The 27,453-nt window shown below is 41.8% G+C and overlaps 1 protein-coding gene across 6 annotated transcripts in view; it reads right to left on the bottom strand.

Moving 5' to 3' along the window:
* Positions 1-27,453, bottom strand: part of PLEKHG1 (pleckstrin homology and RhoGEF domain containing G1) — a 248,869-nt gene that overhangs the window by 98,864 nt on the left and 122,552 nt on the right. For 2 of the 6 annotated variants that reach the window (XM_024996654.2, XM_024996651.2), the window contains exon 3: positions 7,237-7,742. In XM_024996654.2, the coding sequence (XP_024852422.1) occupies positions 7,237-7,644 (408 nt within the window). In that variant the 5' untranslated portion in view covers positions 7,645-7,742. Of the gene's footprint in view, positions 1-7,236; positions 7,856-19,231; positions 19,703-19,726; positions 19,848-23,760; positions 23,862-27,453 lie in introns of those variants that run through there. The other 4 variants (XM_024996655.2, XM_024996658.2, XM_024996653.2 and 1 more) reach the window with 4 other exon arrangements.

Below are 27,453 nucleotides of genomic sequence, written 5' to 3'. Positions count from 1 at the left end.
GTTTGATGCTAACATCCTACGGTACACACGACTATCCCCCATAACCAAGCACTATCCAGTCCCGAATGTCTACCATGCTGCTGTTGCAACACCCTGCCCCAGAGAGCTTAGGAAGGCGACCAAACCTTTGAGCTCTCTGCTAGACTCTAAGGGGAGATTTGCTATAACAATGTAGTAGTAAATGAGGCCTTTGGAGTGAAACCTAACATTCCAGTTCCTGTTTCACCACTAATCATTTACAAACCTTGGACAAGTTCCTTTCCTCTCTGTACATGCAATATTCTTGTGCTAAAAATAAGAAAATTATAATAGTACCCACATAGTGGGGCTGTGGGTGAGGCTGTAACTGCTTAATTCAGTGCCTGAAATCCGGTAAGCATCCAAATACAAGCTGCTGTTAATGTTATGTTTTAGTATTTTTGTTGCTATTAAGGTATATAGCTAGAAAATTTAGAAGTAGTAGCCACGTAGTATGTTTACAGCTATTCGGATTCATTGAGGTGGTGGGTGTTGTCACCAAGTTTAAGGTTTCTATCTACCATGCTCCCAGGAGAACCTGACCAATATAATTATTTTGAATAATTTTCCTAGGTTTTGACTCAAAATCTGGCTAGAACCATTTGGAGGGAATAAACTGACATCATTTATTAAGTATACATGAACTCTTGTGAACAGTCAACAACCACCTTTGCACAGCAACCCTACACACCTCCACTCACTTTGCTTTTACTAAATGCTGCCCACGTTGAGCTAGTTTTGATGTTCACTAGCAGTTAATCCGGAGAAGGCAATGGCGATCCACTCCAGTACTCTTGCCTGGAAAATCCTATGGACGGAGGAGCCTGGTGGGCTGCAGTCCATGGGGTCTCTGAGTAGGACATGACTGAGCGACTTCACCTTTACTCTTCACTTTCACGCATTGGAGAAGGAAATGGCAACCCACTCCAGTGTTCTTGCCTGGAGAATCCCAGGGACAGGGGAGCCTGGTGGGCTGCCGTCTATGCGGTCAAGCAGAGTCAGACACGACTGAAGCAACTTAGCAGCAGCAGCAGTTAATCAGAAGGTATGAACAGAATGGACAAAAGACATAAAAGGCCAGGCCCCTCCCCCTCCACCCCCAATATTAGACTGCTACCAGTAGGAGATGAATACTCAAAATCACTATGTTCTTACGTTCTAAGTTTCTGTCATTGTTAAGGTGGCAAGAGGTGAGAGTGGGGTAGAGCAAGGAAGGAGGGGGCATAAGAGCAACAAATAGGCATGGAAACAAATAGTCAAAGTGAAGTTTGAGGGGCTTATATACAGTGGTTAGATGTGTTATTTGACAAACAACTCCTATTGGCTTGGCCAGAAAGTTCATTCAGGTTTCCTATGTTACAGAAAAACCTAGACAAACTTTTTGGCCAACCCAATACATAAGCCTAAAACTACTTAGCAGGTTTGCTTCAAAATTACCATAGACCTCAAATGGTTTTAGCAAAGATCTCATTCACCCAATATGAGAAAAGCCCCTGGGAGGAAAAATAAAGAGACACATTCAAATAAAAGTGCTCAAATGCCATGCAAAAGAAAAAGTACATTAAAATGTGCCAAGTACTACAGTGTAAGCACTTTATTAAATCCACCCACGTAACAAGCCTTCGTTAAAAACAATCCCTGCCAAGTCCTACACTCTAGCATTGAACACATAATTCCCTCAGTATTCAAGAAATGTTAGTCTGAAGGAACCTCATAAAAAGTGTCAGTTTAATAAATGTTATTTAAACTGGAGGGAAAGTATTGAGTGAGGACATGTGCGAGTAAAAAGACAATAAAAGCAATGACATCTCATCAGCCTCCTCCCTTGGTTCAAAACTTTTCTCTTCTTGTCAAGTATCCTAAGCAGCTGTGGCTGGTTCAGGGAACACCCATGTAAAGCCATCCTTTCATTGCCAAGGGAGAGGAGTAGCAGAGCTATGAACTGACCTTTCCACACCAAACCATCTTCTCTCTCCAGCTGAATCAAACCAGGCTTCAGGAGAAAACACCTCCAAGTTCGATAGTGTTGTCTCTGAGAGGTGGTGCAGGACAAAACCCCACTCAGATTCCATGTTATCCAAGTCTTAGCACCTCAGCAGCCTAAAGGCTAAGTCTTTAGGCAGGGTCCAGAGTTAAGGCACAGCACAGACTTCCTGGGCCTGATTACTGGGTTCCTTCATTCACTCTGCACAGATCTGGGAAAGGCTCACTTCCTAAGTGTAAGACAATTCACCTTCTAGCTAGTGGATACCTCTGGTGCTAAGGGCAGCCTCTTCTCTAAGCTATGGGAACAGGCAGAATTGTGTTCAATGTGTTTCATGTCACTAAGTGGGTGAAAAGCATCTCTCTTCTCGTCCACCTTATCCTAACATTGTCTGTACTGCTGCTGCTAAGTCGCTTCAGTCCTGTCCAACTCTGTCTGACCCCATGGACAGCAGCCCACCAGGCTCCCCTGTCCACGAGATTCTCCAGGTAAGAATACTGGAGTGGGTTGCCCTTTCCTTCTCCAACTGTCTGTACTATCACACGATAAACAAAGAGTTCATGTCGATCAAGAAATACGAGAGCTGGAGGTTGGATCTCAACAGCCTAATCCTTGTGCAGCTACAGCTTTTGAACAATGCTGAATGCTTTTAACAAGGATTGCTTAAGGCTGTGGTTCTTTAAATTTTATGCAGCAAGGCTATAATAATAACTTCTTAGCTTTTTAGCACACTGTATGGATAATTGTGCTTGAAAAAGGATTTTAACTTTCTAGAATATGATAGAAAAAAATAAACTCACGTTACTTTTAATATTTTACCTACTTTCCCCTCACTAAATGCACATGTCCTCAACATCCCCAAATATGATTTAATTTAGCATTTCTTATATTTCAAAGATCCTATTTTGTAATAGGGATATAATTTCTAACTACGCAGTATTAGATAATGTTATGAACTATTTAAAACCCTTCATAAAATGTTAAAACAGGCCACGAACTATATCCAGGGCCAAGTCTCATGAGGCTGTCAAAGGCTCTTTTATAGATCATTTAGAAAGATTAAAGAAACCCACTCTGCCCATGAGAATCTCTGGTCAGTCAATCTAAGATCCTATTAAACATGAAAGAAACCCTTATTTCCTACTTTCCAGCTATGAATTTCTCTCTCTTCACAAATTGTATCACTGGCAATTTTACTTTTAACTTTTAAAACTAGCTTTCATAGTTATTATCTCATTTTATCTGTGAATGCTAGTAGGAGCCATATATAGAAATGGAAATAACAGCTCTCTTGTTTCTCTCAGTATGGTCGATAGTCAAGACCTCACCTCTCTCTAAAATGTCAAGTGTACAAAAGCAAATGACTAGGATGTCAGGCAAAGGAGCAGAGGAGGAAGTTGCCATGGGGAGGGAATGGAGGGAACAGAGAAAAGGCCTGCGATGAAGACCAGAAGCAATAAGAACAATAACATTTCTCAGTTAAATCTTCAGAATTCATTTTTTAATTCCTAAATGGCATGGGAAAGAAAAAAAAATCCTATATATTTGGGAAAGATTTTAATACAATGTCTTTCTGTAGTGAAAGATGTACATTCTTCTTTGCATTATCACCAACAGCTGAGAATCCTATTGCCCAGATAACGTGTGAGCAGGATCTCTTCTCAGAAATAAGCTACTCGGATACTATGTGGTACCGTATTGAGCTACCAAGGCATACTGTGTTAAAATCTTTTAAATCATAGTATATATCAATGGCCTTTCACAAAAATGCTTGTTTATAAATTCTAAGGACAAAATATAAACCTGAGTGGTGAGGATATGTATGGATAAGATACACTACAGATAAAATCTAACAAAGGGAAATTAATACAACCAAGAGCGACTACTGAAGGCCATTCATTAGTGGGAACTCAAGAAAGCAGAGTGCACAGTCTGAACCCTGGAAAAGGAAATGGCAACCCACTTCAGTATTCTTGCCTGGAGAATTCCATGGAGAGGGGAGCCTGGCAGGCTGTAGTCCATGGGGTTGCAAAGAGTTGGACACGACTGAGAGATTTATCACTCATTCGTTCAGACAGTTTGAAACTATGCTACTGTGTAAGTGAAAAACAACTTCCCAGTTATCTCTACAAACAATTAGGTGGTTTTTCTTCAGAATAATTCTTGCTTAGAAAGTCAACTAACAAACTCTCTTTGTATGGTGAGAACTTATGATGGTAGGTCGTTACTAAGTAGCCTTTTCCCCATTCAACTCTGCACTTGAAAAATCAAAGATACTAAAGAAATCAGCTACAGAATTTTTAAAACAGATTGGAAATGGATTAAGGAAAACAGATTTTTAAAGGAGTTGACATCTTGTGTTTTAAAAGAATACTCATAACAGTCCTTATTGGGTAAAGTTGCTGCAAGGTGGAAAATAATTGGTTATACTCCATAAAGGAGGGATGCATGCTCAGTCGTGTCTGACTCTTTGTGACCCCATGGACCATATCCTGCCAGACTCCTCTGTCCATGGAATTTTCCAGGCAAGAACACTGGAATGGGTTGCCCTTTCCCACTCCAAGGGATCCTCCTGACCCAGGGATTGAACTCATGTCTCTCAAGTCTCCTGCATTGGCAGGTGGACTTTTACCACTGGCGCCACCTGGGAAGCCTCCATAAAGCAAAAACTACATAAAACGAGTCTAACCATTCTGTGAAAATTGTGATCTTGAGAAACAGAGGTGGTCAGGTACAAAAGTGTGTGAAGAAGAGGCTGCAGTGACCAATCGTGATCTGAAGAGATTCTGCACTTTTCTAGGTGGGGAGGGGAAGTGACTCAAAGCATTCCAGAGACTTCCTGAACAAAGCAGCATCTTCTTCCTGCCCAGGTGCTTCCCTCACTATTTGGGACGTTTTCTTCCAACCACCCTCCTTCCCAACACCCTCCATCTTTCTTCTCCCTATTATGTGTCACCTTAGATTCTCCCTGGCTTCTTTAGAAATAATCCAATTGCCTTCAAAATAATAATGTTGGAATCACCCACTTAAAAATGACTCTTTCCTAATGAAATTTCTACTATAGTGTATTACTAAATCTATTTATCTTTGTAAAAGACTTCAGATAAGACAGAAGATAGCTATAAATGGTGCTCAGTCTCAGCCAGCAAATTCAGAAGAGGCCTGAGATGATAAGCGTTTTCACTTATTAATTGCTTACCACGTGCCAGGCACTGTTGTATGGGCTTTTCATATATTATCTAATTATCATAACACCAACCCTATTAGGCAGGTATCGTTTATTAGTTTCATTTCACAGCTGATGAAATGAAAGCATAGATTTATAAGCAAATACGGGGCTTGGCAAACCATGGTCCTTGGGTCAAAAACGGCCCTAAAGTTTTCCTTGAACTTCCACACCCTTTCACTGGCGTAGAGGCTGGGGCTGCTGTTGGGATACAGTGGCAGAAGTGAACAGTTAGGATTGACAATTTATGGCCCAGAAACCCAAAAAGAGTTACCATCTGGTCCTTTATAGCAAAAGTCCACCAACCCATAGTGAAAACATGGCTAATTTATTGATAAGGGGAAAAAAAAAGGCAAGAATATTTGTACAGTTTAGAATAAAACTTCTGCTGAAGCTGTTAGAAAATAAAAAAAATTTAAGGTATTTTATTGAAGCAAAAAATCCTGTTTTAACCTATTTTCTTTCATAGATCTCTTATTGTATTTCTTCTCACCTGAAGTTTGTTAACTGGTCTCAGAAAAAAACAAGTGTTAATTCCAGCTCAGACACTAAAGGTTTCTCTGTTGGTATGGCGAGTTTCGATGAAGTGGTAAAGTTTCCAAGTAAGAAACAAAGAAAAACAGGCCAAAGAAAGCTTTGACAACCATAAATTTCCTGAGAGGTTTCACAAATTTTGGCAGTTTCACAGGTATTTCTTCTCAAGTACAAATGACATCATTGTTGAAATTCAAGAAACAATTGGCCTGGTTTACTCTACATTTGGTATCACATATTGTTTTGGTTGAACATCAATTGATTTTTTTCTATTTTTACTGGGAAGTTATGTCATAACTATTTTTAGAAGACTGTCTGGTTTGATCATTTGTGGGACTGAAAACACAATTGTGTCCTAGAATTTTTTTCCCCTAAAACTATAAGAGTGTATGTGTTTGGTGGAGAATGTCCTCATCAGCAAATATTCCAGTTTATTCTGAAACACATTTTAGATTAAAAATCTAAAACAGGAAATGGGCACTAACACATGAAAGAACCTGGGATAGTACCAGGCAGCGTAGGGAGTATAGCTTCATAATGCATCAATTTGAAATATAATATTTTAAATCACTGAGAATGAATTAGCATCTGAACTGTTCCGATAATTATCATTTTATGCTTAAAAACCTAGCTATAGTCAAAGTCAAATTAATAACTGGATAAGTCAACTATACTCCAGCATAAAATAAAATTTAAAAAAGAAATAAGACAGGGAAACAACAATCATAACAAATTAATAACTGAAGTTCCAGAGTCTTGGATCTGGTACCTGAGCTAAGTTCAGTTTGCAGAGAGTCAAATAATTTACGTGAATTTTTTTAGTATAAAAGTAAAAGGTAAACACCTAAAACCAAGTCCAGGGTTCTTCTCTCCCTTTCACCACCTTCCCCTAAACAGCAACCAACACAGAAAACAGCATCAAACAGTAATTCCCACGCTTGTTTGTGCAGAAGAATCACCTGGGGATCTTCCGCCCACCCCCCCAGGCCACACCCCAAACCCATGAAGTCCCTCTCTGGCGGTGAGACACAGGCACTGGCAGCTTTGGAAGCTCCAGACGCCAGGAGACAACTGTGAGTAAGCTGAAGATGACCCAAGGGGCTCAGTCAACACACCCCTGACACCTGCAAGTGAGGAAGCTTGCATCCTGTCTGTCTGTCTGCCAGAGACTCACAGAGCTTTGGGGCAGGAGTCACTAACACAACACACCAGCGTAGGCACTGATATCATCAGGCTTACTCCCAACACGTAATCAATTCACGAATGCAAACATTGAGGGTCTTAACCCAGTGATAACAGCCCTAGGGCTTCCTCTTAAGTGATCATCTGTTTAAACATTCACACCATCTCTGCCTCTTAGGAGACACTGGGCTTCCTAAGAAGTCCTTTGTTGCAAGCCCTTCCTTGCCCTTTATTTCGGGGGATATTGATCCTGCAGGACAAACTTTAAACTCCCCCCGACAGCGCATCTTACCTCTACGATGCTCTTTAAATCTTGCACGTAAGTCCGTTCGGTCTCCAGAATTTCCTGCACAACTCTGTCCACATAGAGCAGCTTGGGGCTGGTGGCCGATTCGGCCCCGGTTTTGGTCGGCCCGTTGGCTTCCACTCTGCGCTGTGCCCGGGGCTGCCTCTCGCCGCCCTCGTCTGTGCTCTGCTGCCCGGCCGCACGGTCCGTCTGCAGCTCGCTGCTGGAAAACGGCCTGGCTGGCATCAGCTCCAGTTTTATGGCCCCTGCTTCCTTATCCTGAGGAAACAAGCCCAGATGGCTGCTTGAAACTAAGGTCATTCTGCTGCCGAAGGAACCATGGCTGTCCCGGGAGGAAGCCGAGGACGACGTGGAGCCGAAGCTGACCGGGCGGTCACTGTCGGAGAGCTCCATGGCCCCGAGGTCCCCGGAGCAGGAGTGCCTGGCTGTGGTTCTGAGATACCGAGCTTGTGTTACAGCTGACCGTACTTCACGACGCAACTGGTGCGCATCTATACACGTGAAGAAAAATAAATAAACGGACAAGATAAGCAAGATAGGCAAGTATTTAAAATTAGAGCAAACAGAAAGATTTGAAGGTGCTTTAAAACTTAGCTCAAAGGACACGGTCAAAAGCAAAAAGCACGCTAGGTATAGACGGAAATGCAAAGATACCCATGGGACGTTGAATGGCAAAGGCGGAGTTTTTAAAGCGTCGCCTGCAATTGCGTCAGACTTAAAAGCCTTTGGCGCTATCTTAGACCTACTGAACGTCAGGCTGCCTTTTACCAAGACGCCAATGCCATGTGCAAGCGCTTTAAAGTGTTAGAATCACTGCACCTGGCCTCAAAGCATGAGCACCTGACTGATAGAGCGATTAGTCCAGATTTACTAAATCAAGGCTCAGCGCTCAGGGCACACGGAATCTACAGCTTCAGCAAGCACCAAGGGGATGCTTATGTATTTAAAAAACAAACAAAAAACCCCCCACATCCTATGTTTTATTAGATTAATAATATTAATAATATTTATTAATATTGACATATTAGAGTATTTTGAGAACCACTGTTCTAGATTTTAAGTATTTTACTACAATTCCACAAAACTTGACATTACCAACCTGGAGACACCACTACTTAGTGCTTAGTGATGCTGACAATTTTACACTTTACTTGTATATAGCATTAAATAAAGTGTTGCGTGGACAGTAATTCTCCAGTACTGGACAAGAAAACTCAAAATATTGAGACCCACATCCTCCTTAAAACTTAATCAGCCTATCACAACATTTATCTAAGTCACTTCTCAAAAGCTGGCATTCCATTTGCTGTGTACATGGGGTTACACTGTTACAGAGTATATTTGACGAACTACTACTTTCCACGTGCCCAGTTAGATAACATGACAGTGTGACCATGCAATTAAACAATAAACATCAGAACTGTTTCTAAAGAAATGGGGCTGTTAGTATTTAGAAAAGGGAATAAGAAGAGAAAATTTAAAGCCTGTAGCACTTAAGTCTTGGGTTCAAAACAGGCCCGGTATGGAATTTAAAGTTTCAGAAGCTATTCTGATAAAACACAAAGTTCCAATCTTCTTCATTTGTAAGGCAGGATCCACACTTTATCCCCCTAGTAATGTGATCCCAAGTCTATAGAAACAAAATGCCTTGCAATAGTGTGACTAATAAAGAAATCTGCTTCATTTCAAAATCCACCCAAATCCATGTTTATAGATCTTGTTAGAAAAGTAGGAGAGTGAAACTCAGGTATGGAAGGTGGTAATAAGACAATAACAAGAATATAGATCAATGACAGTCTTTTCAAAAGGAACGTGAATTTGGTTTGACTCAATAATAAAGATCATCAAACAGCTGGTACCAATATTTCTAGAATATGAAAGAACCCATCAAGTCTATATCCTTTAACATTCAGACTTTTCTTGGTGGTTTAGAAAAGTGAAAGTGAAGTCACTCAGTCATGTCTAATTCTTTGCAACCCCATGGACTGTAGCCCACCAGGATCCTACGTCCTTTGGGATTTTCCAGGCAAGAGTACTGGAGTGGACTGCCATTTCCTTTTCCAGAGGATCTTCCCAACCCAGGGATCAAACCCAGGTCTCCTGCATTGTAGGCAGACGCTTTATTTTCTAAGCTACCAGGGAAGTCCTCTTGGTGGTTTATATTCATGGCAAATATTAGCATTAAGAGTGTACTGCAAATAGTAAAACTATGAATATAAAATAAAGGAACTAACTTGGATCAATAAGAAGGAATGGTAAGAAACACGTAGGACATGAGTAAATTACCAGTATAACCACTACCACATGGTATATTTCCCACAATTTTTTCAAGTTTTTGCGATATTCTTTCTGCTTTCTCTGTAACAACTTTATGGCCTATAAAACTTGGATTGGTTATAGTAGTTAAAATGTACTTGTGTGAAAAATCCTGGTCCAACTTGAATGTTGGAAAATCCAAGAAACAGCCAGGCATTTAGGTGTGTTTGCAGCAAAGGATGCTTACTCGTGTTTGGGACTGGTGTTAAGAAAGTCCTGGGCAGGGCTTTCCTGGTGGGTCAGTGCTTAAGAATCCACCTGCCAATGCAGGGGACACAGGTTTGATCCCTGGTTTGGGAAGATCCCACATGCTGCTGGGCAGCTAAGCCCACAAACCACAACTACTGAAGCCTGCACGCCCTACAGCCTGTGCTCAAGAGAAGTCATTGCAATGAGAAGCCCAAGCATGGCGACTAGAGAGTAGTCCCAGTTCTCTGCAACTAGCGAAAATCCTGTGCACAGCAACAAAGACCCAGCACAGCCATAAACACACAAACAAATAACTTTTTTTTTTTAAAAGAAATTCCTGGGTAGTTAAGATTAGGACCAAACACACATTGGCATCTAGCACAACCATAACCATAAGGTTGATGTCCCTTTCTGGAATGGATGCTGACTTGGGAAGTATATAGGATTCTTTACGGTCCCAAAAGGCCAATGAGACTGTGTTTATGTTCAGTTGCCCAGTCATGTCCGACTCTTTGCATCCCCATGGACTGCAGCACACCAGGCCTTCCTACCCCTCACCATCTCCTGGAGTTTGCCCAAGTTCATGTTCATTGCATCAGTGATGCCGTTCAGCCATCTCATCCTCCTTTTCCAGATGCTCTGATTTTCAAATACAGTAGTATCCACCCGCCCCCGTCCCCTCCCCCCTGCCCCCAACTTCTGTTTGGTCCTAAGTCATAGTCTCATTTGAGAAAACCATGTTTGATAGTTACATAACTCTTGGGAAATGTTCATTATCATGATGGTGAAAAATGAACACAACAGAGAGACTCATGTTTTGTTTTGTTTTACTTACTTTCACTGCAAGTTAACCAGCCAGTATTGGGATGGAGAATCCATTTTGGGCTCCTAGGGCTGCTAGTGTCTTTTATACTTTCAAAGGCAGGAGGAAGTGGGACAAGAAACTCAAGTGAACAGGGTTCACTTCCTGGATGAATCTTACATGGCAACATGAATTGGACCCTAGCAAGGAAGACCTCATATGTTTCAATACCAGGCCACGTGCCATAGGGCACTGAATCAGCCTATTCAGACTGCCAACCAGACATTTTGTAAATCAGAATATATGAGGTATTTGGAGTGCTAGTATTTAGCCAAACTTACTGCCCCAAATTAAATACCTTCCAAAATTACCGATGACAGAAGTGAAACCTTTAAAGCTAGGTCATTTAATGGCATATAATAGGAGATTGCAGGTGGATAACAATTTTTATGTTGATTCATTGCTTAGAAGATAATTATAGTTTTCTCACATAAGGAAATGTTCTTCATAAAAATTGTCTAGTCTTGCTCTCACCTCCTTCAAAATAATTTCAGATTTCCACCCTCTCTGGCTTATTCTTCCTAATACAATTAATCAATTATTAATATTTATCTCCAGAGCTACATTGTTCAACATAGTAGCCAGTAGCCACATGTGACTATTGAGCGCTTGAATTGCAGCTCATCCAAATTGAGATGTGCTACAAGTGTGAAATATACATTCACTTCCAGACAGTAGAGAATCTGCCTGCAATGCAGGAGACCTGGGTTCCATCCCTGGGTCGGGAAGATCTCCTGGAGAAAGGAATGACAACCCACTCCAGAATTCCTGCCTGGAGAATTCCATGGACAGAGGAGCCTGGCGGGCTACAGTCCATGGGGTTGCAAAAAGTGGGACATGACTGAGCAACTAACACTATTTTAAATATTACATATATTTAATATTTAAACTTAACTTCCTTATCAATCTTTGTCCCAATAATAGTGAATGAAAAGGTACATACAGTTTGAAGTTTATCTTTTTTTACTCTGCTCATTAATGCACAATATTGTTATGAGTTAGCAGCAACAGCATTTGGAGACAAGTGCTGTGTACTGGATATTGGGGTGGCTGGTTTCCCATGATAAACTGAAACACCCAGAGAGAAAACTGAAGAGCAAGAAAGCTTTATCCTCTGCTTTGCGTGAAAGATGTCCATCTGTGTTAACACTTGGGTAATTTGTTGCTTTGCTTTGCTTTCCTTCTCAAAACCTGTTTCTCTTACCAAATCTCAAACGCAGGGCTAATAATATAGCAACGTAGGAGAACTTGCCAGTTGTTGCTAATGGCCTATGTCAGTGGCTCTTTTGACCATGAAAACCCTAAATAAGCTGATTTTCCCAGCTCGAGGGCCTTGGTTCATCTGACCCTTGGTAAACCTGGAGTTGGTGGTGGTGGTAGCACAGGGGTCGGGGGTCAGGGTGGGGCTTGATGCTTACAACCAGCAGGACTGGAGTCTAAAGCCATCAACAAAAAAAATATTCCTTCTTGTGCCATCCTCAATAAAATGAACAATATGGCTGTCCAGCTCCCACACAGATACCTTTCACACGTTTTGCTTCATGGCAAGTCTCTAATTTTTTTTCTAGGAGAAAGAGCTCAAATTCCTTGGCTTTTCTTTGTTTGCTCCTCAAATCTCCAATATTTTAATTGCCCTCCCTTGGAATGTCACTGCCAGAATCAAAAGTAGCACTTTTTGGCTCCAACTTGCCTCTGAGGCTGATTTAAGGGGGAAGCAGAACTCTCATTGGCAGGAAAAGTCCAGGCTTCTCTGACCACGTTTACATGCTACATGGGGAACCCATGGGGTCATAACCGACCACTCCCTGTCACCAGCCCCCAGGAGAGCTTTACAAGGCAAGGGAGGGCTATATGTACAGCAAGGGAGGAGGGGTGATCAGGGTTTTCAAATTCTGCTCATGGCTATTCTAGACTTTAAATACTTAATTGGAGTTCCTTGGCAGGACAGTCATGGACATCGAGAGAATGTGTAGTGCTCAGGATCAATGAATAAAATTATGTTCCTTATTATACTGTCTGTGAAGAGGAGAAAACAGAGGGAACATAAAACAAGAAATTATTCTATCAACCAGAAAAATTCATTTAATACACAGCAAGTCTTCAGTAGACCCTAAAGTTGTAAACTGATTTCATGATTCAAAAACACACAAATTTTTAAGAGTCAAAGTTATAAAAAAGTGAAGTAAAGTAAAGTGAAGTCGCTCAGTCGTGTCTGACTCTTTGCAACCCCATGGACTGTAGCCTATCAGGCTTCTCCGTCCATGGGATTTTCCAGGCAAGAGTGCTGGAGTGGATTGCCATTTCCTTCTCCAGGGGATCTTCCCGACCCAGGAATCAAACCTGGGTCTCCTGCATTCCAGGCAGACGGTTTACCGTCTGAGCCACCAGGGAAGCTAAGTTATAAGAAGTACTCATTTATATGTTTCAAAGATAGTACCAAGTATCTGAGGAATCCTCCTCTACCCATCTCTGAGATAATAGTGGAGGGCTCAATAGATAAAAGCCACCGGATCTCAATGTGAATTTCTACCTCTTGGTTTTCTAAAATAACATGATTCTGTATTATTAATAATAGCAGATCCAGGACTACAATTAAACCTGTTCTTTGCTGCTCTGAGTGTTCAATCCAGGCAACATGGTTTTCATTCTTATTTGTAGCTGTCTGGTAATAAAGAGGTTAAAAAAAAAATCTTACCATGTTAATTTCTGTTTTGACCAATGTACTCTGGCAGTGCAAGATGTGAGGACTGGGGGAAGCTGGATGAAGGGTGTATAGAAACCCCAAACTAGCTTAGCAAATTTTCTATAAGTTTAAACGTTTTCTAAAATAAATAATTAAAAAAGATCTTATTACTGCTGAAGAGTCAGTAAAGCAAAGTTTGGATAAGAAAGTCAAAGATAAGAAGGGGTGCTTTGCAAAAATGTTCTTATTCAAACAAGAGGTGAGGGGTTGCAAGAAGATCAAAAAATTTCTTTGAGCTGTAAAGTCTGGTACTAAATATTCAGATCATTTACTAATTGATTCCTATGTTAGTCAGCGAAAACTGAGAAGTACAATGGCTCCTGCAGTTAGGCAAGGATTGAGTTGTAATAGATAATCTTAATTAACGCAGCTAATGCATTGGCTAAATTGTCTTAGCTAAGTGGTGACTCCAGAATTTCGACATTTGAGGGCACAGGTATGTCAGTTTGGTTAAATGAGGGCCTAAGGGAGGATGAGGAGACGGGATAGTTAGGGAGCTTTGGCTGAACAGGTACACACTGCTATATTTAAAATGGATAACCATCAAGGCAGTGCAGTATAGCACAGGGAACTCTGCTCAATGTCATATGGCAGCCTGGATGGGAGAGGAGTTTGAGGAAGAATGGATACATGTATATGTAAGGCTGGGTCCCTTTGTTGTCCACCTGGAACTATCACAACTGTTAATTGGCTATCAGTTCAGCTCAGTTCAGTTGCTCAGTCGTGTCCGACTCTTTGCGACCCCGTGGACTGCAGCACGCCAGGCCTCCCTGTCCATCACCAACTCCTGGAGCTTGCTCAAACTCAAGTGCATTGAGCCAGTGATGCCATCCAATCATCTCATCCTCTGTCATCCCCTTCTCTGCCCACCTTCAATCTTTCGCAGCATCAGGGTCTTTTCTAATGAGTTAGTTCTTTGCGTCAGATGGCCAAAGGACTGGAGTTTCAGCTTTAGCATCAATCCTTCCAATGAATATTCTGAACTGATTTTCTTTAGGATGGACTGGTTGGATCTCATTGTAGTCCAAGGGACTCTCAAGAGTCTTCTCCAACACCATAGTTCAAAAGCATCAATTCTTCGGCACTCAGCTTTCTTTATAGTCCAACTCTCACATCCATACATGACTACTGGGAAAACCATCACTTTGACTAGACAGACCTTTGTTGGCAAAGTAATGTCTCTGCTATTTAGTATGCTGTCTAGGTTTCTTGGCAGAAGTCACCGTTTGCAGTGATTTTGGAGCCCCCAAAAAGAAAGTCTGTCACTGTTGCCATTGTTTCCCCATCTATTTGCCATGAGGTGATGGGACTGGATGCCATGATCTTAGTTTTCTGAATGTTGAGTTTTAAGCAAGCTTTTTCACTCTCTTCTTTCACTTTCATCAAGAGACTTTTTAGTTCTTCTTCATTTTCTGCCAAAAGGGTGGTGTCATCTGCATATCTGAGGTTATTTATATTTCTCCCAGCAATCTTGATTCCCAGCCTGGCATTTCACATGATGTACTCTGCATGTAAGTTAAATAAGCAGGGTAACAATATACAGCCTTGATGTACTCCTTTCCTGATTTGGAACCAGTCTGTTTTTCCATGTACAGCTCTAACTGTTGCTTCTTGACCTGCATACAGATTTCTCAGGAGGGAGGTAAGGTGGTCTTGAAGAATTTTCCACAGTTTGTCGTGATCCACACAGTCAAAGGCTTTGGCGTATTCAATAAAGCAGAAGTAGATGTCTTTCTGGAACTCTCTTGCTTTTTCAATGATCTAGTGGATGCTGGCAATTTGATCTCTGGTTCCTCTGATGGGATAAATACAGCTTGAACATCTAGAAGTTTATGGGTCGTGTACAGTTAAAGCCTGGTTTGAAGAATTTTGAGCATTACTTTGCTAGCGTGTGAGATGAATGCAATTGTTTGGTAGTTTGAGCATTCTTTGGCATTGTCTTTCTTTGGGATTAGAATGAAAACTGACCTTTTCCAGTCCTGTGGCCACTGCTGAGTTTTCCAAATTTGCTGCCATATTGATTGCAGCACTTTCACAGCATCATCTGTAAGGATTTGAAATAGCTCAACTGGAATCCCATCACCTCCACTAGCTTTGTTCATAGTGATGCTTCCAAAGGTCCACTTGACTTCACATTCCAGGATGTCTGGCTCTAGGTTAGTGATCACACCATCGTGATTATCTGAGTCATGAAGATCTTTTTTGTATAGTTCTTTTGTGTATTCTTGCCACCTCTTCTTAATATCTTCTGCTTCTGTTAGGTCCATACCATTTCTGTCCTTTATTGTGCCCATCTTTGCATGAAGTGTTCCCTTGGTATCTCTAATTTTCTTGACGAGATCACTCATTTTTCCCATTCTATTGTTTTCCTCTATTTCTTTGCATTGGTCACTGAGGAATGCTTTCTTATCTCTCACTGCTATTCTTTGGAACTCTGTATTCAAATGGGTGTATTTTTTTCCTTTTCTCCTTTGCCTTGCACTTCTCTTCTTTTCTCAGCTATTTGTAAGTCCTCCTCAGACAACCATTTTGCCTTAACCCAATTGAAAATATAAAGTTAAAAAAATAGAGGACCTAGGGGACCTTAAGGCTTTTTTCCCCCATTTTTATTATCATTTTCATTTTTATTATCTGCTTTGGAAGATCAATTAGTGGGGGAGGTGAAGGTGATGATGGAGCAGGGTTAAAGCAGGGCTAAAATGTTGTCACTTTGAGGGGGGACTGGCAGTTGTCCACAAAAACCCACTCCCCTTCTTCCCTTGTGAACCAAGTTTCTGCTGAGCACACTTTTCAGACTCCCTGCCATTAGAATTGGCCATGTGGTCAAGTTCTCACCAATGGAAAAGATACATGCCCCTCTGGTGGTCCATTTCTCCAGCATCAGACATCATTCCTCCACATCCTTCCCCTTTCCACTGGGACCCAGATGTGGCAGGGGACCTTGCCCAAGCCATGAACATGACCCCAAAGCCCTAGAATATGGCACAGCATGAAGACAGAAGGGCCTTGCAATAAGTGCGTCCGGATGTGCCCTGAGCCACCATATAAAAAAGTCTGGTTATCCTAAAACTGACATGCTGGAGAAACCAGGGAATGAGACCACAAGGAACCCTGGCTGATCTGGCCCCTACAGACTGGGTGTTTCTGGCCCAGGCACCAGACAGTATGAAAGAACAGCCTTAGAGATGACCCCAGCCCTGTCATATCTGGCTGCAACATCAGGAGACCCTGAGCCAGAACCACCTGGCAGAGCCTCTTCTGAACTCCTGACTCACATAAACCTTGAGAGATTAGAAATGATTGTTGTTGTTCCAAACCACTAGGCTCTGGAGTGATTTGTAATGCAGCAAGAGATAACCCGAACAGCCTCTATTATAACAGATCAGCCTTACCATACATGCCAGGTCTTTAACTCTCTACGACAATTATCCTTAAAAAACGAAACACACACTTCCCTCCCCTTGACCCCACACACAAAGCCTCACAGTTCATTCACATATGTCATTACTTTTGGAACATTTTATGGATGGGAAAAAAAGATAGGTTAGGTTACATCATGCTCAAAGTTGAACTGTGAATCAGAGACTATGGTTTCTGATTTCTGGCCCATTAGTTCTGATACTTGGTTATAGGTTCACTAGTGGCTCAGATGGTAAAGAATCTGCCTGCAATGTGGGAGACCTGGGTTCGATCCCTGGGTTGGAAAGATCCCCTAGAGGAGGGCATGGCAACCCACTGCAATATTCTTGCCTGGAGAATTCCCATGGACAGAGGAGCCTGGCGGGCTACAGTCATGGGGATGCAAAGAGTCAAGCACACATGGCATAGATTCACAGAATAGGGCAGAAAAAGTGCTTAGAGATCAGCAAATGATGCACTAAATATAAGCTACTTGTATAAAGTGCACAATCCCAATGTGCCAGTAGTGTGTGTGTGTGTGTGTGTGTGTATAGGAATGAATGAATATATGCCCAACTGTGTGTACAGAAAGAGCTCAGTGGACCAGCCAGGAATCAGGTTATAGGCATCTCTCCTATAGAAGATTTGCATTTGTGCCCTGGCTCTGTACCATGGAGGTTTGTATTGCAATTTTTTTTTTTTTTGGCTGTACTGCTTGGCATTGGAATCTCAGTTCCCTGACCAGGGATTGAATCCTCACCCCTGCAGTGGAAGCATGGAATCGTAACCACTGGACCACCAGAGAATCACTGTATTGCAGCCTTTGAGTCTCTGGTTTCCTCACTTGTAAGTGAGGCAGCTGGACTAGCTGACTTCCCCATCCAACTGCAGGGATGCAGTCCCAACCCTGAAATAAACACCAAGTCACATGGATGCCACGTCTGCAAGGTCCATTCCTAGCTGGAATCACAGGACAAGCAGTAACCACAAAATAGCAATTGTCTTCTACATTCTACTAATGCCAGGTCTTCAATGATGAAATATATATATCACTGACTTTGCTAAAGGCTAAAAAACTTCTATTTTTTTTTTTTTTCACTTAGACTAAATCACAATCTATGCTCTGGCTTCTTTTTTGTTTTTGTGGAAATATCGGTCTCAAGGCAGTAATGCAACAATGATAGCTGCATGCACAGGTTCCCTCTGCACTGAGCATGCACAGTTCCCAAAACATCTCTGCTCACTTGAGAGGCAGGAGTAGGTTAAATAACATTTCTTAAAGAAAAGGGAGGAGGAAGGAGAAGGAGAAACCCTAGTAACTAACAATAGTACTCTGAGAAAATAAACCATCCCTAAAGTACACTAAACATTTTCTCAGAGAAAAAAAGAGGAGGAAGAGAATTCAAAGCGTCTAACAATAGAGATCTGAGTGAATAAATCCATCTAGAAAGTACAATATAAAACTATTGAATGTCATGCCCTTTCAAATCCTTAAGGGCAGAAAATGGTCATAATAGACAGTTGGGTAAAATGGGTGGTTTATAAAACATAAGTACAATGTGATCCTAAATTTGAATTAAAAATGCCACTTGTTTATTATCCACATTAGAAAAATGATTCAAAAGATGCAGAATACAATATTGACCTTGGTTTTTCAAAGTAGGAGAATGGATGGTTTTTCCTTTGATATTTACCTCTCAATACCACTTTTCCTCAATGTGTACCACTTTGATAATCTGCAAAAGTTATTTAAAGAAACTAAAAATCACAACATCAGTGTGTAACAAATATTTAAATATTTTCAATGAAAAGAATTAATTTCTATGTTCACATGATTAATGAAAAGGAATGCCAAATATATACATCTTCTCTCAAATATATTAGTATCACTAAATTAAAATAAAAAGCAAAATAAAAGTCAGACTCCACTGTGCAACAGCACTGACTACAATCCATGCCTTTTTCTCTCCAATTATTCCTCCTAACAAAAGAATTTCTTACCAATAAGCATTCAACACGGAAACTGCATTTACTCGGTCAACTTTGGTGACCACTAGACTCAGGCTAGATTCCATCACTACAGTTGCTAAGTATAAAGTTTGCAAACATTTATTTTGTTCCCCAGCTTAACCTGCGTCAACCTCATAAAGAAAGCACATGAAAATACTCAGCAGTCACTGCATGAACACTTAGGTTTTACTTTTCTCCCCAGAGTCACCAACATCAAGCTCTCTAGATTATTTCAACCTAACTTTAAGGGGAGATCAAATTCAAACCAAAACAAGACAAAAACCTTTGAAGGTAGACTGCAGTTCAGAGGGAGGAAAAAAAAAATCACCTTCTAGATTAATTCTATTATTGGAGAACTCTTTTCAGTCCATAGCAATAATAACAGAACACTTGCAATATATTCAAGCGAGCAGCTGGTCCTGCACAGGGTGGTGGAGAAAATCTCCACGACAGTTTCTCACCGAGGCGGTTGGGCTCGGCTGCTCCAGCAGGAAGGACCAAGGGTGTCGAGCATCGGTTCCCCAGACACATCCACGTTTGCTCCTACCTGGGCTCTGCCCAGGTGGAGCCACGTCGTCTGCCTTCAGCTGATGCACTGACCTCACTGGGAACTCAGTCAGGTAAAACCAGAAGCCTTTACTAGTCTGTGCAGCTCCTTCCGCAGAAATATTGCATGAGTCAGCTTTTATCTCTCAAAACCCAACACACAAAGGCTTTACAAAAACCTGATTGGCAACTTTCTCCCTGCCTTTTTCCCCCTGGTGTGCAGACCACAGACTTCAGCATCACTAAGAGCCTTAAATGAAACATGACATCATTCAATTGAGAAACAGGACAATAGACACCACTGTGGGTAACTTGAAAATGCACACTTCGCTGAGCAACACCCTGCCACTGACATTCTTTTGTGAACATCAAATACAGCCCACACTTGCCTACAGCTGCTCAGGCTCTACCTTCCTGGCTCCAGCCACCGTTTTCATTACACTCCACAAAAGCAGCAAGATCTTGGAGCTCTGCTATTTTGAAGTGCACCTCCCGACTTTTAAGTCTGTTTCCAAGGAAGTGGACACACGTCTCCCATAAGTTTTAAAGTGAAGTTTGGGGGTGGGGGTGGGGCAGAGAATAACACACCGTGGACGGAAGTTTGAATCCTTAGTTTTCCTTAACGAGACAATGAATACAGTGTCAAGTAAGCAAGGCTACACAAGAACACATTTAAGCCTGAGTATTTTAAAAACAGTACTGAAAAATCTATCTGAAGACAAACAGCTAAAATGTAAACTTACAGGCATTTCTTAGACAAACAGTTTAGTTTGTGCACAGTTCAGTAGGAAAGAACTTCTAATTATTTTGGATTTCCATTTCCCTAAGGCTACCTGTCTTTCTCAAAATGCTAAATCTATTTTTATATCAAGATCCAAAAGTTCATATTTGAGAAAGATATTGAGTTCTTTAGATGAAGGTCTTCAGAAGTACAAAAATGTTCTTGAAAACTGATATCACTGCACCGTGGAGCTAAAATTCAAGGTTTGGGTTATGCCCATGTATAGATAGCTAAAACTAAACTACTTCAGAGCATCAAAATCCTTTAAATAGAAGTTCCACTTAAAGCATTCATTTGTGGTTATGAAAAATAACATTAGCTGATCATCTTTAATATAGCTATTTCTATCATACCTATTAAGTGATTTTAAACTAACAACATAATAGGATGATTTGTTTTAATGCCCGTTTCCTCTCAAATAAAGCTGATTATATACAGGGTTACTTCAGTGGGCCATTCTGATGGAAATTTATCAGTCAGTTCAGAAGACAACTTGGAATAATCCGCCTTCCCCCCAAATTTGCCAGTTTGATGGAAATCACTGATGCTAAAAGTCTGAGAGGAAGGGCCCTCCCTGGGCTGTTTGGACTCTCTTAACCCTTGTCTGTCCTCCATGGTGACCTCTGTTGCCCTCCAAAATGACGTCCACCTTACCTGTGTCCAAGTTCTCTTTTTATGCCTAATTAAGAGTCAGTTGAAATCTTACGAGCCTCATCTAACCTCCCACAACCACTCCAGGCCACTGCTCTTTCCATCTGTTAAATGACTGTTTATTACACTTAGAGAGTCATGTGGTCTTATGCTTATTTTCTAATCATCTCTGTCCTACCCTGGATTATTAATTTAAAGAGCAGGGAAGCTTCCTATGCTGTAGATTTGATATTCATGTGGGAGACACAGAGATCTACATTCAGGGATGGGATGGGATGGTATATGCAGAGGCTCTTGGCTTCTTCTTTTTGGCCATGCCATATAGCATGTGGGATCTTAGTTTCCTAACCAGGGATCAAATCCTAGTCCCTTACACTGGAAGATGGATTCTTAACCACTGGACCACCAGGGAAGTCCTTGCCCGATTGTCTTGCCACTAGACTTCTGTCCATGCAACAAAATTAATCCCAAGGCAAGTAAAAGGCACAGATGCTAGTACCCTAGTACACTAGAACTGTGGCGCTGGAGAAGACTCTTGAGGATCCCTTGGACAGCAAGGAGATAAAAACCAGTCAATCCTAAAGGAAATCAACCTGAATATTCATTGGAAGGACTGGTGCTGAAGCTAAAGTTCTAATACTTTGGCCACCTGATGCAAAGAGCCAACTCATTGGAAAAAGACCCTGATGCTGGGAAAGGTTGAGGGCAGGAGGAGAAGGGGGCGACAGAGCATGAGATGGTTGGATGGCATCACCAACTCAATGGATATGAGTTTGAGCAAACTCTGGGAGATGGTGAAGGACAGGGAAGCCTTGTGCGCTGCAGTCCACAGGATTGCAAAGCGCTGGACACAACTTAATGACTGAACAACAACAAGGTGGGAAAAACACTCTCACTGGGATGCAGTTCTTATTAATTCCCTTGCAGCTCTAGTTACGGGCAGCTCAGGAGCCATTTGCAGTGTCCTCGCCAGAAGTGGAGACCCAGGGGTAGAACAGCAGCACCCACAGGGCATGCCTGCAGCCAGCAGGACACACACCAGCCAGCAAGCCAAGTGCAGGCCAGTCTTGGGGCCTAACTGGAGGAGGACCAGAAAGCCCTGTTACTTAAAAACATCCTTTCCCAGAATCAGTCTGCTAGTCCACTAAGAGAAACCAGTTCTTTTTGGTTGGGACCTCTCTGGTGGTCCAGTGGTTAAGACTTCACCTTCCAATGCAGGGAGTGTGGGTTCAATCCCGGGTTGGGGAGCTAAGATCCTACATGCCTTGCAACCAAAAGAAACTAAAACATAAAGTGGAAACAATAATGTAACAAATTCATTAAAAACTTTAAAAATCGTCCATATAAAAAAAAATTTTTTTTTTTTAAATCCTTTTTGGTTTAAGGTAAAAGTTGTCTGTTAAAACTCTAATGTTCCCTGGGAAGGGTTACAGGGTCATTGCCACAGTGGCGTCATAAGCCTGAACCTCCTTCTGGGATCCATGCAGGTCTTTTAGGAAGGAGGCAGGAAGGGTGTTGGGAGGCAGGGCTGGGAGACTGCAGGAAGGAAGTGCAGATAACACGCAGCTCTGGGGACTCGACAGCGTCTGACCTAGTGGACAGGTTTGCTGACTTTGCAGCCAGGCAACAGCTCCAAGAAGCTGGGCAATGAAGGATGAAAGAGCAGCCTGGAAAAAGAAGGAAGGGCAGAGACATGCATACATTCTTCAGATTCAAGGAAAGATTTTGCCTCATATCATCTATACTGGGTAAGGCAGGTTTAAACAATCATCTTATATTTTCAGATACAAAGGTGCTAGAAGTTATAAGGAAGTATTTCAAATCACAACTAATATTTTATATATCGAGCATAACAATTTAAAAGCTGGGTGCCAGGAGACCTGTTTATTTTGTGATTTAAGATATCACCACTGTGACACTTCCCCAGACAAATGGTAAAACCAACCATTTACTAATGCACAGGCCACTGACAAAGGAGCCTTAATATATATTTGTGTGTTTGTGCTCAGTCATGTCCAACTCTGCGACCCCATGGACGCAGGCCATCAGGCTTGTCAGGCTCCTCTGTCCATGGAATTTTCCAGGCAAGTAGGCAATTTTCCATTGCCTACTCCAAATAAATATACATTTTTAGTCTATTAGAACTTTTTTCTTTGAAAGAAAAAGGCATGAAATTACATTTTCTAAGCTCATGCCATAGAATAAATGTGCTAAACATTAAAGTCAGTTTCATGCCAAGAGGTGTCTTGTGTCCCACTGATGTCCCTTGGGACGATGACCTTCCTCATGAAAGTGAGATATCATGTACTAACACCCTTCTGCCTTGGAGGCTTCGTTTACTAAATATCTATATACACTATTTCAAGCTAATCTCCACCGAGAAAGTGTTACCAGCTATAAACTGCCTTGCTACTGTGATATAAACCAAACTGTTAAACAAACAAAAGAGCTAATCTGTTTTTTTTCTTTTTCAAGGACTATTTTCAAAGTGAAATAACTTTAATGATAAGCAACTTTGTCTTCACAAAGAAGCGTTTAAGCAAAAGACACATTTAAGGCAGATGAAAGCCCTCAAGTCAAGGGGATACTAAATGAAAGGAGTACTTTTTGTTAATCCTGGAGTATTGAATCTAACAAGAGAAACCAAACTATAAATAATCAATAGTTAGACAGAGATAGAGATGTGTGCTCAGTCATGTCTGACTCTTCGTGACCCCATAGACTGTAGCCCACCAGGCTCCTCTGTCCATGGAATTTTCCAGGCAAGTATACTGGAGTGGTCTGCCATTTCCTCCAGGGATTGAACCTGCATCTCCTGCACTGGCAGGCGGATTCTTTACCGCTAGCTCCACCTGAGAAGCCTAATCAATAGTTACCAGTACTCAAGTTATCCAACTGAAAATATAATTTCTCATCCTCTGTTGCACAAAAATGTCCATACTGAGGCATAATGGTAAGAACTTTAGCAAACAAACAACAAATTCACAACACTTTGTTCTGGCTTACCCTTACCTTGCCTATCAAGTCGCAGTTCAACTTCTCCATCATATACCAGTTCGCCATGAACACCAACCGAGATAGCCTGGAAGGACACACATCCCGGGGACTCTAAAGTTGTGTTGTTTCAGGAGTTCCTCCATGGGCTCTCTTCTCTGTCCCTGTGATAATCATTAGCTCTGTTTTTCACTCTGTTCTTTTATTAGGATATTTTGGTCTTTACTGTCCAGAGATGATGAAATCAAGGCTTGGTTATTTCTGAACTGAACAATTTTTAGATATCAAGCAAGCAATATGTTACAAATAGTCTTTTGCTTTCAATACTAGATCAGTCCCATCTTTAAGGACACCACGGGAGGACTCACTGTGCTAAGCACAATGAACTAATTATCCCCCTAAGAATGCAGACTGTTTCCAGACAACATTTTTCTCTGGGAGATAACGCACATCTAATCCATTCATAACTAAAGGCATTCAGCACAATCTATACTTTTGAAAATGCTCTTTCAAAAAATGTACTTGAACTTCTAGAAGGGGCTTGGAGACTCTCTTGAAATCCTGCAGCAGTATTTTCCAAAATAGTAATTAAAACAAGAATCTATTATAGTTGCAGAGTGACAACCATGGAGGTTCATAACCTTTATGTGAGCTTGCAAAACCATTTCACATCCTGGCAGAGAAGAGAGAGGCAGCCCCCTTGGCCAGGCTTCCTATGATAGCTCCAAGAGGATGGAGTGATGGGCAGGGCTCAGCTGGACATCTGCAGTTGCACCCCATCCTGCAGACTCCAAGATAGTGGGTTCAGAGCGATAGTTCTCCAAAGTAATAGTGGTGAGGACATAAGCTTGCCAAGGAGATATGGACAAGATACCCACGGTGGCTATGAATCATTTCTGAGCTCATTCAGAATCTGCGCCCCAGCAGCTACCACCCTTTAAAATCACCACCATTAGTCTTCTTCTTTAATCTGGAGGCTACCTTCAACATCACAGTGGCTGACAGCTGAACCTCTAGGTGTATGATCCGAGAGCAAACGGATTCATCCAGGGGGAGGCTATTTAATTTCCAGAACTGAAGTGGGGTGGTTAGAGCTTCCTGAACCAGTTCTCAAGGACAATCCTAATTCAGGAAGAAATTTGTAAAAGGCCAAGTACAGAGTCCACTCCAGGAAGGCAGAACTTACTCCTCTCTGTTAACAGAGTTGAAATGGCTTATTACTCTCTAGGCTTTTGTTTGTTTGTTTGTTTTAAACCAAAGAAGGCAATGAGGCTGCCATCTTAGTTATGGTATTACAATGGTCTCAAAACACCCGTCTGTTGATGTGTGTCCTGGCGTTTGCCTTTCAGAACTTTGGCACACATAGCAATGACCTGCTGACCATCTCCCTTCACACCTTCTCTCTACATTAATGAAGAACAGCCACCACTGACTCAGCCTCGTAACCAGGTACCTAGTTAATGCCAGGTTCCATGCTGGGCTCACTGAAGGGACGTGGCTTTGCCTTCTGGAAGCTCCTGTCTGGCAAGACTGCACAAGCATCAGATAAACAATGACAAGCGTGACGAGCATGATGAAGCAACAGCTCAGATGTAACAAGAACTGTGTCCATAACATTTGCTCTATTTTCCTAGACTGGTCTCTCCCACTGTTTTCAAGCTGCCCTTCAAGCAATATGAAAAGCTGATAGTAACTTCACACTGACAGTAACATCAAGCTGATTGAGGCTGCCTGCACTCACATTTCCCTTTCAATCTTAGAGAGCGAGCGCCGTTGGACTCATCTTTCATCTTGTATTTAATTACTTGGTATCCAAGCTGAGTGCCAAACTTGCTGAGAGTTTTTATGCGTCTAAACACTTGCCTAATTCCCAGTTCCCACAGAGGTACGTGAAGTAACTTGTTTGTGTTAACAGAACAAAGGAAAGGAAATAGGCCTGTCTGTTAGGCTACAGGGTTAATCTTAATTAGGCCAAGAAACAAGTGTCACAAAATTTACTTTGGTTTATTCTGAATAAAATTTTTCGAGTCCTTTACCAGTATTAGATGAAAGAAAAAAGAAAAAAAAAGAGAGAGAGAGAAAGGAGAAAAAGCCAGCACGTTCATATGAGCTGCTGTAGAAGAGGTGGGATGAAATGGTGGTAGTGGGGGTGGAATTCCCTCACTATCCCCTGTGATCTAGACTCTACTTTAAAGAAGTATTTATTTAAATAAATAAATAATTAATTAAATTTAATTTAAAGTAAAATTGAAAAATAAAATAAAAATTTATGTGAAGGTGATTCCCCGTGGGCAGACTCTCCCCCACCCCCATTTTCCCATTTTTTTCCACCCGCCCTACTCCCTGCTGGCTGGCTTCCAGTTGGGTTTGGCTGACAGTAGACACCAGTATTATGAGCAGGAGGAGAAGGAAAGAGACGCTTTTTTGTCTACGCCCTGGCTGATGAAGCATCTGGGGTTTAGCAGTGGCTACAGCCAAGACACCCTGGTCTCCACGGTTCCAGCTCTCATGGGGCTCTCCTAACTCTTCCTTGTTCCCTGAGCCATTGGAGTCACTGCAGGTTATCCCCGAGAATAGTGGTTCAGGTTTCCTGCCATTGATTCGATCTCTGGGTGCCACGCATTCCTTGCTGGCTCCCATGGCCACACCACAGTCCATGGAGCAGCCCCTTCATTAACCTCTCATTTGAACCAGCCGAGTGAATCCAGTTTCCTACCAGGACCCCGCTGATCCAGTTTCATACTGACCCCAGACTCTCTGGTCTGAAAAGCTGATAGCAGTTCAATTTCACGTGCTTAGTTCGCATGTTTGACCACAGCTTTTCACTAGGCGGTTTACTGCTCAATTTTCAGCCCTTTTTTGATTGACTAGCTGCTTGATTCAGGTCACTGGAATAAACAATTAGAACCTATTCTGTGCTAGAAATAGATTTTGAATTTGATATTTACTGATATATTTAACTCAACAGATATTTATTGAGCAGCTACTAAGTGTCAGGCCCTGTATAAGCGCTAAAGACACAACAGTGAAGAAAACATGTAATCACCCCTAACTTTCTGCAGTTTCTTTGTGAGTAGGGGCTAGATGGATGAAAATCCCGTGATAACAGTGTTTCAATACTGGAAAGGTACTTTGAGGTTTTGGATAGCTCAGTTAGTAAAGAATCTGCCTGCAATGCAGGAGATCCCAGTTCGATTCCTGGGTCAGGAAGATCCCCTGGAGAAGGGATAGGCCACCCACTCCAGTATTCTTGGGCTTCCCTTGTGGCTCAGCTGGTAAAGAATCCGCCTGCAATGTGGAAGACTTGGGTTCGATCCCTGGGTTGGGCAGATCTCTTGGAGAAGGAAAAGGCTACCCACTCCAGTCTTTTGGCCTGGAGAATTCCATGGACTGTATAGCCCATGGAGTCGCAAAGAGTCGGACATGATTGAGCAACTTCCACTTTTCACTTTCAATCTAACTCCTTATCTGGTGTTTGAATGATCACTTACAAGTATGCCCAGTCTCTGCTCGAAGACTCTTAGTTACTAGACACTGACCCCTGCTCAGATAGTCCATCACACTTTAGGCAAGCTAGTCTTTATCAAAGTTGTCTAATCATCAAAGTATTTTCTCACATGGAGAAGTTCTTCAAGGACCACTACAGGAAAACAAGACAGATCACACCTCACTTCCATCTTGAAGTTCGTTAATTATTTGAGATGCCGTCAG

Source organism: Bos taurus, chromosome 9 (genome assembly GCF_002263795.3).
Source record: "Bos taurus isolate L1 Dominette 01449 registration number 42190680 breed Hereford chromosome 9, ARS-UCD2.0, whole genome shotgun sequence".
NCBI lineage: Eukaryota > Metazoa > Chordata > Mammalia > Artiodactyla > Bovidae > Bos > Bos taurus.
Note: the sequence above shows the minus strand (reverse complement) of the source record. Positions and strands in the feature narration are given on the sequence as shown.